Source organism: Hordeum vulgare, chromosome 4H (genome assembly GCF_904849725.1).
Source record: "Hordeum vulgare subsp. vulgare chromosome 4H, MorexV3_pseudomolecules_assembly, whole genome shotgun sequence".
Classification (NCBI taxonomy): domain Eukaryota; kingdom Viridiplantae; phylum Streptophyta; class Magnoliopsida; order Poales; family Poaceae; genus Hordeum; species Hordeum vulgare.
The window spans coordinates 425,907,225-425,923,137 of NC_058521.1; the positions used below are offsets into that span (position 1 = coordinate 425,907,225).

The window sequence follows — 15,913 nt, forward strand, 5'->3', positions numbered from 1 at the left end:
CGATCGTCGGTATCCGCATACCTATTTCAATCTCGTTTACCGGCAAGTCTCTTTACTCGTTCCATAATACAAGATCCCGCAACTTACACTAAGTCACATTGCTTGCAAGGCTTGTGTGTGATGTTGTATTACCGAGTGGGCCCCGAGATACCTCTCCGTCACACGGAGTGACAAATCCCAGTCTTGATCCATACTAACTCAACGAACACCTTCGGAGATACCTGTAGAGCATCTTTATAGTCACCCAGTTACGTTGCGACGTTTGATACACACAAAGTATTCCTCCGGTGTTAGTGAGTTATATGATCTCATGGTCATAGGAACAAATACTTGACACGCAGAAAACAGTAGCAACAAAATGACACGATCAACATGCTACGTCTATTAGTTTGGGTCTAGTCCATCACATGATTCTCCTAATGATGTGATCCCGTTATCAAGTAACAACACTTGCCTATGGCTAGGAAACCTTGGTCATCTTTGATCAACGAGCTAGTCAACTAGTGGCTTACTAGGGACATTGTTTTGTCTATGTATCCACACAAGTATTGTGTTTCCAATCAATACAATTATAGCATGGATAATAAACGATTACCATGAACAAAGAAATATAATAATAACTAATTTATTATTGCCTCTAGGGCATATTTCCAACACTATTATGTACTATCCTCACATCAATACAATCAAAAGGAGCACATAGGGTATTATCTTCTTAGGAGAGCCCAGACCTGGGTAAAAATCGTGTGTCCATGTTACCATCCCTCCAAGATGCCTAGCTTAGGACCCCTCCTACAAGATATGCCAGATTTGACGCCGACATTGGTGCTTTCATTGAGAGCCACCTCGGTGATCGTCAAGGATCGATGGGATGATCGGGTGGTATTTTTTCTAGTTAGATCCGATCCACGTAATTACTTCTTTTACAAAATCATTGCTTCTGCATCGTATTATATTGTTTGTAGTCGGATCGGGGCTGAGAAAATTTTAACGACGGCAGTGCCAATCGCCACGCGAGGCGCATGCGCAGAGGCGGCAACCTAGGGTTGCGGATACGCTGCATTAGTCCTAGAACTTGCATTCTATGTGATTGTTTAATCCTATAACTTGTAAAAGTGGACTAACTAGTCCTAGAACTTGCAGAGGAGGTGCAAGTTTAGTCATGGGCCAATCAGACTATGCCACATGGAGCCAGTGTCAAAGAGACAGTCAACTAAGGCGTTTTTGCACTTTCCTCCCTGTCGTTTTCTCATTTCGACCCGAACTACACAACACCTGAATTAATTTCCCTATCAGTAGCTTGTTTGTGTGCTCGAGGAACAAGAAGGTGGTAGCATGGAGCAGCACACCTGGGCCTTCACCTTTGGCATCCTATGTACATACACACATTCATCCATGATCCATCCATGGATCCATATCCTACATTCTATGTGCAAGTTCTTCTGTTTCTCCGCCCTTCTGGAAAGGGCACTACTGGGCGCCGGAGCGCTCGCGGTGTTCGCAGCCGAGTAGTCAGATCCACGGGCCGCACAGTTAGATCTCTGATGCAGCAAAAATCTCTCGATGCAACAAATTTAAACCACGACGGAGCAAATTTCGTCCACGGTTGCAATAAAAATATGATTGTAGCAAAAAAAATATCAATGTGGTCGTAGCAAAAAAAAAGGACGATGATGATGCGTGGTAGCAAAACAAAATGTGGGTTGTAGCAAAACAATCCGGTGAACTCGAATTGCAACTCTCACGAACGTGTTTGCAACTTTTTAATAAACGGTTACAGCAAAAAATGATACTGGTTATAGCAAAAATTAACACGGTTGTAACAAAAATAAAACACCGGTTGTAGCAAAAAAAACAAACTCGAGTTGCAACCGAACGTGGATGTAAGTTTTTTAATAAATAAATTGTAGTAAAATGAGAAACGATTGTAACAAATTTAAACATGATTGCAGCAAATCTGGACGAAAAAATACTGCAAGCCCTCGTCAGCCAACCGTGCGGGCCGGGCGCTACCGGCCGAATGATTGCTCGAAGCGTTTCCCTTTTGGAAAAGATCATCACTGATTCCGGCTTACTTACACGAGTTGGATCCATGATCTTTGTGCGTCTTCTTCAATCTCTTTCATTGAGCTAAGCCAGCGTTTCAGTTGAAAATAAATGGAACGGCCAAACGAAGCTTTTACAATCTAATCAAGTGGTTACAACCGAACAAAGAAAGGAAACCAACATGCTTGCTGTGTGTACGTTCACAGAGACAAACAAACGTACACACAACTGATTTTCTTTTTTACGTTCACAGAGACAAACAAACGTACACACCCTCTCTTTTTTGTTTCCTTTTTTTGCGTTGGTTCACATAACTGATCATAGTCTCTGTTCTTGTTTTTGCAGGCAACATCATCTCACTCATGGTCTTCCTTTCACCACCGTAAGCAACCTCAACTTTATAGTACTTCACTGGTCAGTCTTCACAAAATAAACCATAGCCTTGCAGACATTTATGTAGATCCATGCATGTCCCCTGTCATGTGTGTGTCTTTGAATATGTGTGTCTTTGTATATATTGACACTAAAAATATACCTCCTCCGTTACAAAATAAATGTCTTAACTTTGTACTAACTCTAATACAAAATTATACTAAATTTGAGACACTTATTTTAAAACAGATGGAGTATTATTTAATAACCAGGAAACAAGAGGATCACGGTACATCGTACAACAACATGACACATCACACATGTCAATGAATACATGACTGACGGAAACGGTCACTGCTGTCATCTACACTTTTCCAGAATTTTCGCTTATACCTGGAGACAACATAACACTGAATATTGCTACGTTAATTACTACTTAGTAGAGTAAAAAGTGATGAAAGTCACTGTAAGGTAGGTTCAGTGCAGTGCAGTGCACATATCTCGGTTGTTAGTTTGTTTAGCTGCCCTGATTACGTCAATGATTACTTACTTAATCTAGGTAGGTGCAGGTAAAAACAATTCTTATAGTATGTTGGTTGCTGCATGGTCATATTAACTATCAACTCTGATGGCTTCAAAAAAAACTAATAGATGAATCTCTGATGCGTGCTTGCAGCCCGACGTTCTACCGCGTGTACCGTAAGAAGTCGACGGAAGGGTTCCACTTGACGTCATATCTCGCGACGCTCTTGAGCTGCTTGTTGTGGATGTACTACGTCTCCCTGAAGTCCGGCTCCAAGCTCCTCCTCACCATCAATGGCGTCGGCTACGTCATCGAGACCCTCTACATCGCCATGTACCTGGTCTACGCCCCCAAGAGCGCCAGGCTCCTTACCGCGAAGCTCTTCATTGGCCTCGACGTCGGGCTCTTCGGCCTTATTGCCCTCGTCACCAGGCTCGCGTCGGCCGGCCCGCTCGGCGTCCAGGTCGTCGGCTGGATCGGCGTCGCTGTCGCGCTCGGCGTCTTCGCCGCTCCCTTGAGCATCATCGTAACGATCCATTTTATTGTATATTTATATTTGTTTAAGGTTTGTGAATTGGAGATATTAATTAATCCTGTTGGTGCAGGCTTGTGATCCGGACCAAGAGTGTGGAGTTCATGCCCTTGTCGATGTCCTTCTGGCTCGTTCTCAGCGCGGTCATGTGCGGCGCGCTCATTCGCAGAAAAAGGTCCATTTGTCCTGGTTTCAGAGGCTCATTAGCCCCGGTTCCGGAACAGGGACTAAGTGCATCTCCAACAGTCGCCGCAATAAACACGCACGCGGTAAACACCATTTTTACCGCGCACGGGACGAATCCGTGCGCTCCAGCGGACACGGCAAAAACGCGCGCGCGGGAGAAAGCGGGCGGCCGCGCGCCAGATTTGGCACGCCGCTTTCAGTGCGCTACAAAATGCCGCACCTGCCACGCGGCTGCCCACACAGCCACGCGTCTCTCCCTCGCGCTCTCGACTCTTCCTTTACACTCTTCCTCAGCCGCTCCCTCTGCCGCCATGCCGCCGCGCCGCCGTTCATCGTCGGGCTACCGCGGCATCCGTGAGCGCCCCTCCGGCACCTACTACGCCGAGATCCGGTCCAGCGACGTCCGCCTCGGCCTCGGCACGTTCGAGACCGCGCACGAGGCCGCCCGCGCGTACGACGCGGCGGCGTGGTGACTAGGGCGGCCTCGCGCGCAGATGAACTTCCACGACGTCTACACGCGCGAGCAGGCGCAGGACCTCGCCCCTCCCCCTCGTCTGATCACGGAGCAGACCGTGCAGAGCACCGTCAGCAGCAGCAACAACAGAACTAATTTTATTATCTTTGTGTTGAACTAGTTTTATTTATATGTAATATATTATCTATGTTTTATTATCTATATGTAAAATATATTATCTATATTATCTATGTATTTTATCTATATATATATATGTGTGTTTTTATCTATGTGTTGGAGCGCCGCACGCGCGCTGAATTTGCAGCGGCTGCTGGAGCGCCGCACGCGCGCTAAATATGCTGCGACCGCTGGAGCCGACGCTCGTGGGCGCCCTAGAAAAAGCTAACCGTGCGCTGTATATAAGTTTTTTGGGCGCCGGTCGAAGCACGCCTGTTGGAGATGCTCTTAGGGTCGGGACTAAAGTCCAAAGCCTTTAGTCCCGGTTCGCTTACCAACCGGGACCGAAGGGTCTCCATGTGACCGTTGCGGGGAGCCCGGGCAAGAGGGCCTTTAGTCCCGTTTGGTCACACCAACTGGGACAACATGGCATCCACGCGTGAGCATCTGGCCGGAGCTGGGTTGTTTTTTGAATGTGGGGTGTTATTGGGGGGATTTTGGAGCGTTAATTTAGTGGTTTCATATTGTGTTAGCTAGCTAATAGAGAGAAGTGTCCTCTCCTTCTTCATGCTTGGTCGATGCTAGCTAATATACATATAGAGAGAACATGACGCTAGCTAATAAGAAAAGGGATATGAAGGAAGCAATTTACAATCGTGTGTCCATGTTACCATCCCTCCAAGATGCCTAGCTTAGGACCCCTACTAGAAGATATGCCGGATTTGACGCCCGCATGGGTGCTTTCATTGAGGGTGACGGGGGGATAACCCCGGGGTAGGCTCATCCAGCCTATTCCTTTGCGCCCAAGTACAAAGGAAGTCTTCAGCTTCCTCCAAACGGTTGACTCCCCCTGGCTGGCTAGGAAGTGCCTACCGGCTAGGGGCGAGACTACAACTCCTCCTGGCCGGCTAGGAAGCGTCTGCCGGCTAGGGGCGAGATGGTGGCTCCAAGGCCGGCTAGCGAGGCCGCTAGCCGGCTAGAGAGCACCTGTCACATCCGATCCTAGGCTGTGACGGGACTCTATGATTAAAGGTGAAGACGCGTCAGCACGGGTACAAGGTTGAGGCGCACACCAGGTACAGTGTCAGCGCCCATGCCACTGACCTATGCCGGCTCTGATCCGTCAACCAGCACAGTACTAGCCCGCCAGCGCCCACTCCCTTACCAAGCTCGGCGTGGCAACAGTGGAGACGGCCGTACCGATGACCCATGACGAATCTCGCAAGACGATGACGGACGTACCACACGTGTCATGCGTGGGCCTCACGCAAGAGCCCCATTGGCTGGCGGGCGGGTCCCATGGCGAGATGGGACATTGCAGCCGGCGGGCCCCTCCGGCGACAAGAACAGACCACGGCGGGCCCCTCCAACGACAAGAACGGACCACGACGGGCCCCCTCGCCAGCTGGCGACGCTGCCAGGCGAGCCCCTCTTATGTACTTTTATCCATATTGTTGGTCGGTGGGTTTGACTATAAATCCCCCTGATCCCCCTCAATGCAGAGGGTCGTCAACTTCACACACACACACTCACCCACTCATACAGGAGAGGTAGACGCGAGCCGACAGCTCCTTCTTCCACCTCCGTCGAACAGCTCAAGGAGCGCATTGTAATATCTATGGTTCATCAACCAATCCGGCAGGACTAGGGGTATTATCTCCCAAGGAGAGCCCCAAACCTGGGTACATCGTGCGTCTATCTCGCTTGTACCAATCCCGTTCCCGGAGCCCGTCGGTGTGCTTCGGTTCCCACCACTCTCGATTAGCCTACCCATGGCTACTGTCGTGAGTAAACAATGATAGTTGACGCCCACTATGGGCCGTCTGCGGCACCAGTCCAAGTTACACTCCGGGCGGGACCCTTTGCCAACACCACCGGATGCCTCGTGTCCAAATCGATATGAATGTCCGTGGAGCCTGCCCTTGTGGAGGTTTCCGCGATACTGACTGATGATCCAGGCCGTCTCACGGACTCTGATGAGGAGTTCGCGAGCGGGCGCTGCCCAGCGATGTCATCACCGTCATCGCGAACCTCGGCGTTCTCTTCAGCGACTTGCGCCTCGACGATGAGCTTCGCCACCTCAGTGAGGGTATCAACATCGAGGCGCTATGCGCAAGCTTTAGTATGCTCTCCCTTGAGGATGTGCCTGCGCCTGATGAGTACCCTAGCGATGTGCTCATCTGCGACGACCCACCTTCATATGCGGGATGTTTTGCCCCGCACGACGTTGCCATTAGCTCCAACTTCATGAAGGTGATGGTTATCAGTGTTGGCACCAGTAAGGCTTCCGGCAAGGCCGAGCAAATGCAGAAGACCCCTCCACGGGCTCTGTAGACCCGCTTCATGCCACCCTTGCCGGACTGAAGACGCCCATCGCTACAACTGCAAACCCAACCGATGCTAGGGCCACACTCGAGGAGGCCTGCAAGCAAATCCTGGAAGAGGGCATTACTATCGCCATCGCCAAGCGTCGGATGGAGGGTGCGCAGCGTGAGTATAACTCCGCTTATGGCTTCACTCCGGCTGCTGATGGCCCCAGTCGGCATGGTTAAGTCCGCGGCCGTGGCCAGGTCATCGCTGAAATCTTAGGTGGCAAGCAACCCATCTATGATACCCCTGTGGCCAACATGCGGGCCGCCGAGGCGGCCATGGCATAGATGGCTGGATTGAAGGGTGAGGAGCCCGCCCTTCAAGAGAAGCGTGTCAGGGATCTCCTTGATGCCGCCAGCGAGCAGCAGGCTCATTTTGACCCCGGCCACGCACAGTCGATGTCTCCGGTAGCCAACCCTGAGGCTCACCACATCCCTAGTGGCCGTCATCACGCCCAAGGCTCCTCCATGCATCGCACTTCTGGCCAGAAGGGCGAGGGCAGCCAAGACCGGCGTTCCTAGCACCAGAGCGAGCCGGTTTGCATCCGGCTCCGCAAGGTGGCTGGCGACGAGGGTGATTTGGTGCACTAGGTCCTCCCGCCAGAGCATCGGGAGAAGGCCAAGGCAACTAAGTCCCACGGCACCCTTGGGATCTTGGCCTGGATCGGCCCTCGCGTCCCTCACAACGACAACGACGCTTGCAAGCGGCTCAACCTTCTGGCGCAGTCGGCCCTCCTGGAGGAGGAGGGTCCCATTGGTCCGGCGTGCTTTGGCCCCCGGATCCGAGGGGAGCCGTTCCCTAAAAGCTTCACTCTCCCTCGTGAAACCCCCAAGTACAGCGACACCGCCAAGCCAGAGGACTGGTTGATCGACTACACCACTGTAGTCGGCATCGCACGGGGTAACAAGCGTGTAGCGGTCCGCTACGTGCCTCTCATGCTGACCGGCTTGGCCAGGACTTGGCTCAACAGCCTGCCAGCCGGTAGTGTCAACTCTTGGGTTGAATTCGAGGAGGCATCCGTCCGCAACTTCACCGGCACCTACAAACGCCCTGGTCGGCCTCGCGAGATGACCATGTGTGTCTAGAGGCCCGACAAGCCCCTTCACGACTACGTCACGCGTTGGATGGAGCTGCACAAATCCCGCGAAGGAGTTCACGAGGTACAAGCAATTCAGTACTTCGAGCCCACCTCTTTGGTGGTGCTCAGTGCCAAGGCGGACAAATACGCCACGGCCGACTCCGCCATACGGGTCAAGGTGACCGCCTCGGACAAGCTTGTCCCCACGTCGTCTACTCCCAAGCCGGTTGGTGACAACCGAGGAGGCCAAAACAACAAGCGCAAGGTGGATCAACTTGATTCACGCACTGCAAGCAAGCAGGTGGCCATCATGGAGGAAGAGGCGCCGGCTGCTCAGGCCGACTCTCAGCGGCAGCGGACCGGCAAGAATACCTGGCGGCCCAAGCTCACCTTCGAGAAAATGCTCGACGCGTCGTGCAAGATGCACACCGGGGCGAAACAGTCCACCCATACACTCTGACAATGCAGCTTTGCACAACGACTGTCTCGGGGTGAGGGTGTGCCGGCTCTCCCGGCGGCAGCTCCAGCGCCTCGTGCTCCGGCTCTAGTGCCGGCTTCGGCTCCACCACCGCCGCCTCCTAACAACGGTCGTCTCCACGACCAGTACCCCGAGCAAGAAGGGGCCTACATTGTCTCCACCAGCGAAGGCGGCAACAAGCACAACCAGCGACAGCGTCGGCGCGAGGTAAACACCATGGTCCCCTCGGTTCCCCAATTCATGCATTGGTCCGAAAAGCCAATCACATGGAGCCGAGATGACCATCCTACGGTGATGCCAAACCCTAGCTCATACGCGCTCGTCCTCGACCCCACCTTCGCCTCCAAGAGGCTCACCTGCCGGATCTCTAGGGTGTTGGTCGACGGCGGCAACAGCATTAACATCCTCTACCGCGACACCCTGCTCAAGCTTGGGCTGAAGGATTAGGACCTCCAACCGACCAGCACTGTCTTCCACGGCATTGTGCCGGGACAATCATGCTCGCCGATTGGAAAAATCCAGCTGGATGTCCTCTTTAGCGACAAGGCGCACTTCCGCCGTGAACCGATTTGGTTCGAGGTGGTGGACCTCAATAGCCCCTACCACGCGCTAATGGGCAGGCCGGCTTCGGCTATATTCATGGCCATCCCCCACTATGCCTACCTCAAGATAAAGATGCTGGGTCCCGAGGGCATTATCACCATCGCTTGCGACTATAAGAAGTCGCTCGAGTGCGCACGCGACAACAGCCGTCTGGTCGACGCCCTGGTGATCGCTGAGGAGAAGAGACAGATCGATCGGCTCGTGGCTCAGGTTACCGAGCAGCCGGCGATCCCTACTCCATCGTCCCAGTCGGTCGGCGAAGGCTCGTTCGAACCAGCCAAAGAAACCAAGAGGTGTCGCTCGACCCTGCGAACCCCAAGCAGTGCATCACCATTGGTGCTAACCTGAGCGCCAAATAGGAAGGCGAGCTCGTCGACTTCCTCCATGAGAATCGGGACATCTTCGCATGGTCCCCAAAGGACATGCCGGGAGTTCCGAGGAAGTACGCCGAGCACAAGATTCATGTGCGGCCGGATGCCAAGCTGGTGAAATAACCCATGCGCCGCTTTGCTGAGGGGAAGCAGCGCACAATAGGAGAAGATATCGCCCGACTGCTTGCAGCCAGCTTCATAATGGAAGTTTTCCACCCGGACTGGTTGGCCAACCCAGGTCTGGTGCTGAAGAAAAACAAGACATGGCGAATGTGCATCGACTGCACAAGCCTGAATAAGGTGTGTTCGAAAGACCCTTTCGCTTTGCCCTGGATAGATCAAGTGATCGACTCCACAGCCGGCTGCGAATTGTTGTCATTTCTAGACGCCTATTCAGGCTACCACCAGAAGCTGGATCCAGCCGACCGGCTGAAGACCTTCTTCATTACGCCCTTCGGGGCCTACTGCTACAGCACCATGACGTTCGGCCTGAAGAACGCTCGTGCCACCTTTCAGCGCTGCATGCAACAATGCCTCTTGCCGCAAATCGGCAGGAACATCCACGTCCATGTGGATGACATCGTCGTCAACACCAAGCAGCATTTTAGTCTCCTTAAAGACTTGCGAGAGACGTTCGCCAATCTGCGCGAATACAAGATTCGGCTCAATCCGGAGAAGTGCGTTTTTGGAGTTCCAGACGACAAACTCTTGGGTTTCTTTGTGTCACCTCGCAACATCGAAGCTAACCCCGAGAAGATAGGAACCATCGAGCGTATGGTGAAGCCGGCTCGAATCCTTGACGTCCAGAAGTTCGCTGGTTGTCTGGCGTCCCTCAGTCGATTCATCAGCCGGCTGGGCGAGAAGGCGCTTACACTCTATCAGCTGATGAAGAAGACGACCAAGTTCGAGTGGAATGACCAGGCGGACGAAGCCTTCCACGACCTCAAGCGCGTCGTCTCGAGCATGCCAATCTTGGCAGCGCCGGCCGAAAGAGAGCCCATCCTCATCTACATCGCGGCGACCACTCGCGAGGTTAGTGTGGTTCTGGTAGTGCAGCACAAGGAGGAGGGCAAGTTGTTGCTAGTATAGCGCCCTATCTACTACCTCAGCAAGGTTTTGTCCGCCTGCAAGCAAAACTACCCCCACTATCAAAAGATGTGCTATGTGTTATGGGATCCGGCATCGTCTTGACGTCCCCGAAAGGAGACCTACTCAAGTATGCTCTCCAGATACACTTCGCCGCCTCCAACAACGTCGCCGAGTACGAGGCGCTCGCTCATGGCCTCCGGCTTGCCACAGAGATTGGCATATGGCAGATCCTTTGCTTTGGCGACTCGGACCTTGTGGTGCAGCAGGTCTCTGGTGAATGGGATGCCAGGGATGCCAACATGGCAAGCTACTGCTTCCTCATTCAGCAGCTCAGTGTCCCTTTCGAGGGTTGCGAGTTCCATCATGTCCCCAGGGCGGACAACGAGGCGGCAGACACCTTGGCCAAAATTGGCTCCACAAAGCAGGCAATCCCAGCTGGCGTCTCCCTGGAGCAACTGAACAAGCCCTCCATCAAGCCGTCTCCGGAGTCGACATCGATCTTTGTACCGGCAGATCCTTCCGTCCCTTCGACGTCGGGCTCGGAGAAGTCACCGGCTACGAATACTCTGCCGACTACAACTACTATACTGGCTACAACTGCTGCGCCGGCTACAACGGCGTTTCCGGCTCCAACAACAACATAGGCCACGCCAGGCCTCAAATCCTACCGGCTCAACACCCAGTGGGTGGCCGTCGTGGAGGTAGAGAGCATGCCGGCTGCCACGACAGCACCAGAGCCAGAAGGTCTCGAGCCTGTGACCGCATCGACAAGCACGGGGGCTTCAAAATCCCCTGACCTTCAGGTCGAGGCGGAGCCGGCTTCAGTGTCGGCTCCCACATGGGCACAACCCATCCTGGACTTCCTTCTTCGCGGCGAGCTTCCGCAAGACGAGGCGGAGGCAAGGCAGATCCAGAGCCTATCCTCGGCTTACGCCATCATCAACCGCGAGCTGGTTCGGCGTAGCGTGACCGGCCTGTTTCAACGCTGCGTTGAGCTAGAAAGCGGACGTGAAATCCTCAGAGATATACATGAGGGTGAGTGCGGGCATCATGCCGCCTCTAGAACCCTGGTGGCCAAGGTGTTCCGCCATGGATTTTACTGACCCACGACCCTTGAGGAGGCCATAGACATGGTCAACAAGTGCAAAGGCTGCCAGCGCTTCAGCACACAGAGCCACCTGCCGGCATCAGCCCTCAAAACCATCCCCTTGTCATGGTCGTTTGTCACCTGGGGGCTGGATATGGTGGGGCCATTCAAGACTGCTCGAGGCGGCATGACGCATCTTTTGGTCATTGTTGATTAATTCACCAAGTGGATTGAGGCCAGGCCCATCAAGAAGCTTGACGGTCCCACGATCGTCAGGTTCCTCAAGGACATTGTTGTTTGCTACGGCATCCCCCACAGTATCATCACCGACAACGGCACCAACTTTGCCAAGGGTGCATTGGCTCTCTTCTGTGCCAAAGAAGGCATCCGGTTCGACTTGGCGTCGGTGGCGCACCCGCAATCCAACGGCCAGCTGGAAAGGGCAAATGGCCTTATTTTAGCCGGCATCAAGTCAAGACTGGTGGTGTCACTAGTCAGGTCACCCGGCTGCTAGATCGAAGAGCTGCCTGCTGTGTTGTGGAGCCTCCGCACCACGCCGAACTGATCAATCGGCTTCACACCATTCTTCCTGGTATATGGGTCCGAGGCAATCATCCCCACGGATGTAGAGTTCGACTCTCCTCGGGTCACCCTGTACACGAATACGGAAGCGAAGGAGGCACGAGAGCTGGCCTTTAGCCGGACGACTATATATCAACAGAAGCTGAGGTACTACTACAACAAGAAGATCAGGCGCCTCTCCTTCCGGGAGGGGGACTTGGTTCTTAGAAGAATCCAGCGAACAGCCGGCAAGCACAAGCTCTCCTCCCCATGGGAAGAAACTTTCATCATCAGCAGGGCATTGCATAACAATGCATACTATCTAATAGACGCCCAGAAGCCAAGAAAGCGCAAGAGAGATGACTCCGGCCAGGAAACGGAGCGTCCATAAAACGCGGTGTTGCTTCGCCCATTCTATTGCTAAAAAGCAAAAGAAAAGGCATGTATGTATGTATCTTCTTCCCTTTTCGAGATTGTTAATGAATGCAATGGGTGTTTCAAGCTGGTGCATGAGGCATACCTCTTTCAGACTCATGGCAAGATTTGTTCACTCGAATGTGAGTTCCCCGGACCGGCTTCACGGGCTCGGGGGCTTGCTAGCCAGCCCGAAGAGCTTCCTTAATTATAGACGTACGGATAGTGTATGCCAGGTTGAACCCTTATAGCCTCGCACAAGCTACAGTCCGGCTCCCGGCTGTCCAGCTAACGAGACCGTGGTAGGGAAGGCCGGCTACATGAAAAGTTCGACTACGAAGAGGTTGTCGACTCGGGTCGGTTTGACCGCTTCCGATCTTACTTTCTTGTGGCGCTCCGCCTGATTACCACTGTAGCCAAACGGTCACTGCGTATACCAGCCCAGGAAATCACTCCGGCATGCACGTTTACAACAAGTATCATGAACACAGGCATTTCTATTAATGAATATAAGAGTTTTACATGATGAACTACAAGGGTGATGGCAGCGGGGAAAAGCTCTATCTAACGCAGCACGGTCCTGGTGTGGCTCCAATCCACAGGGATCTGACTCGATTACGCTCCTAGCCTCAAACGCTTCAGTTCCTTGCTGACGGACGACGGATCCTTATGCGAACCTGGCCATATTAAAAGACGCTAAGTACTTTTGAATGTACTCGCAAGCAGAACCAAAACTAACATATACACTAAGCAAAGCAATCCATGGTATTCAAGCATGCATTTGTTATTAGAGATATATTAATCATTATGACATAGCATACTTATCTAGCAATATCAGTTATCAAGGTACAACAAGGTTACCTAGCAAGATAACTTCGAAAGTAAATGCGATAAGGTAAAGCATATTAGGTAAATGATTTGTACTCCGACTATTCTCATGGTCCAGTCTGAATCTGATCCAATTTGGTCATCGACCACTCATCTCATAGCCATCCCATGGCTACCATGTCGTATACCGGACATCTTCCTATGTCTGCACAAGATGAGTTCTTCCATTATTATCACTAATACGGTTGACCACCTACTGAGGTCTGGTCGGGCTGTCCAATACCGTGGACTCGGCTATTCGAATAGGTTTGACACTCTGCAGAGGTTGCATACTTTACCCACACTATGGAGCACTGGCCTCGTGATCCCATTCGGGTGGACCATCATTGCTCCAACGTAACCTGCCTGACTCGTGACTCTTTCATCGTACTACCGGCATTCATCCTCCCGCGGAGTCCTGCCCTAGGTGGCCCTGTGTCCTCATGACACCTGCCACCGTCGTGGCCAAACTAAACTGTCCCAACCATGGATGGGTACCCCAAAAAACTCAACTGGGCTCACGGGATTATCACTGCCCACCTGATCAGGGTAGCACCTGTGCATATCCTCCCTCTTTGGAAGTACCGGTGAACGGTCACGGGATCAGCCCAAGTCAAGGTCGTCCCATATCGGCAATGTGGCCGCACAGATAAGCCCGGACTGGTGACTCGAGATCAACCCATTAGGTTGGTTTTAACAACATATTTATCAAGCATGGTTGTTGTCAACAATGACTTAACATGATGATGATTATGCATGAAATAACAACGGTAGAAACACCACAACCTATCTCTATGTTATGAGTCATTACTAAGACAGTATGTAAATGACAAGTTATTACTTGACAATTACTAACTGTAAATTAGACCCTCGGAGCCCTCACATAAAACCGACAAATAAATCGGTAGCCACCAGAACGGTCTTTACAACACAGATCTGGGACGTTACCGGAATAACTCAACCCCGGCTCAAGACGGCTGGAAAGCAGCACAAAGCATGAGGCGGTGTTGATAATAAGAATGTAGCAGGTCCCTAAGACGGTCGAAGAATAGCTCAAAGCATAGGGTCACTGCCACGGAAAGAAATTCAACAACTACCCGCGACGGCCGAAAAGCAGCTCAGAACACGAGCTAGCAGTCGACGAGATAATTATAAAGTCGGCATCCACCCCGGACGGCTGAAAGCAGCTCATACTCGGGCGTGGTGCCGTCATTGAAGAAAATGCGAGCAAGGGTTCGTCAGAGTCACGTACCACACATTACTATACATACAATCATAAGCATATTAATTAAACATGTAGGAACAACACAGAGCAAAGCTTTAGGGCATATGTCAGGTGGTCGGCTTGCCTGGGGTTGAAGAATACACCCGAAAGAGGTGCGGAGAGTCCGAAGAAAGGATTGTCGGAACGGTTCTCTCTCGAAGGGGGCTGATTGGAGACAAGGGCAAAAGGGTCATTTTCACAGTGTCATCACCTTGTGAAAATGTTACCAACATGACGGGCTCGACGAGAGGAAGACGTGAGCGTTGGTTACACCTCGATCGGAGTTGCGGTTAAAAAGATACGGACGAAAGAAGATGAGGGACCAATCTGTAATTAAAATAACTTCAATCTGGTCCCTGAGAGCGCAGCCGCTGGCGCCTTTCCTAGAAATAAGTTTTCTTTCAAGCAAACAAGTACTCTCGCGGATTCCTCCCTCTTTGGAAGTACCGGTGAACGGTCACGGGATCAGCCCAAGTCAAGGTCGTCCCATATCGGCAATGTGGCCGCACAGATAAGCCCGGACTGGTGACTCGAGATCAACCCATTAGGTTGGTTTTAACAACATATTTATCAAGCATGGTTGTTGTCAACAATGACTTAACATGATGATGATTATGCATGAAATAACAATGGTAGAAACACCACAACCTATCTCTACGTTATGAGTCATTACTAAGACAATATGTAAATGACAAGTTATTACTTGACAATTACTAACTATAAATTAGACCCTCGGAGCCCTCGCATAAAACCGGCAAATAAATCGGTAGCCACCAGAACGGTCTTTACAACACAGATCTGGGACGTTACCGGAATAACTCAACCCTGGCTCAAGACGGCTGGAAAGCAGCATAGAGCATGAGGCGGTGTTGATAAGAAGAATGTAGCAGTTCCCTAATACGGCCGAAGAACAGCTCAGAGCACAGGTTCACTTCCATGAAAAGAAATTCAATAGCTGGCCCCGACGGCTGAAAAGCTGCTCAAAACACGAGCTAGCTGTCGACGAGAGAATTATAAAGTCGGCATCCACCCCGGACGGCCGAAAGCATCTCAGACTCGGGCGTGGTGTCGTCATTGAAGAAAATGCAAGCAAGGGTTTATCAGAATCACGTACCACACGTTACTATACATACAATCATAAGCATATTAATTAAACAAGCAGAAACAACATAGAGAAAATCTTTAGGGCATATGTCAGGTGGTCGGCTTGCCTGGGGTTGAAGAATACACTTGGAAGAGGTGCGTAGAGTCCATAGAAAGGATCGCCGGAACGGTTCTCTCTCGAAGGGGGCTGATTGGAGACAAGGGCAAAAGGGTCATTTTCACAGTGTCACCACCTTGTGCAAATGATACCAACTTGACGGGCTCGACGAGACTAAGATGTGAGCGTTGGTTTCACCTCGATCTGAGTCACGGTTAAAAAGATACGGAAGAAAGAAGA

At 51.8% G+C, this 15,913-nt stretch overlaps 1 protein-coding gene across 1 annotated transcript; it reads left to right on the forward strand.

The window, feature by feature from the left end:
• The first annotated feature begins 1,335 nt into the window (after window positions 1-1,335).
• On the forward strand, window positions 1,336-4,132 carry LOC123450576 (bidirectional sugar transporter SWEET15-like). The gene is made up of 4 exons (XM_045127749.1): window positions 1,336-1,375; window positions 2,392-2,428; window positions 3,095-3,466; window positions 3,544-4,132. Exons 1-4 carry the CDS (start codon window positions 1,336-1,338, stop codon window positions 4,130-4,132), a joined length of 1,038 nt encoding a protein of 345 aa, XP_044983684.1.
• Window positions 4,133-15,913: the final 11,781 nt, after the last annotated feature.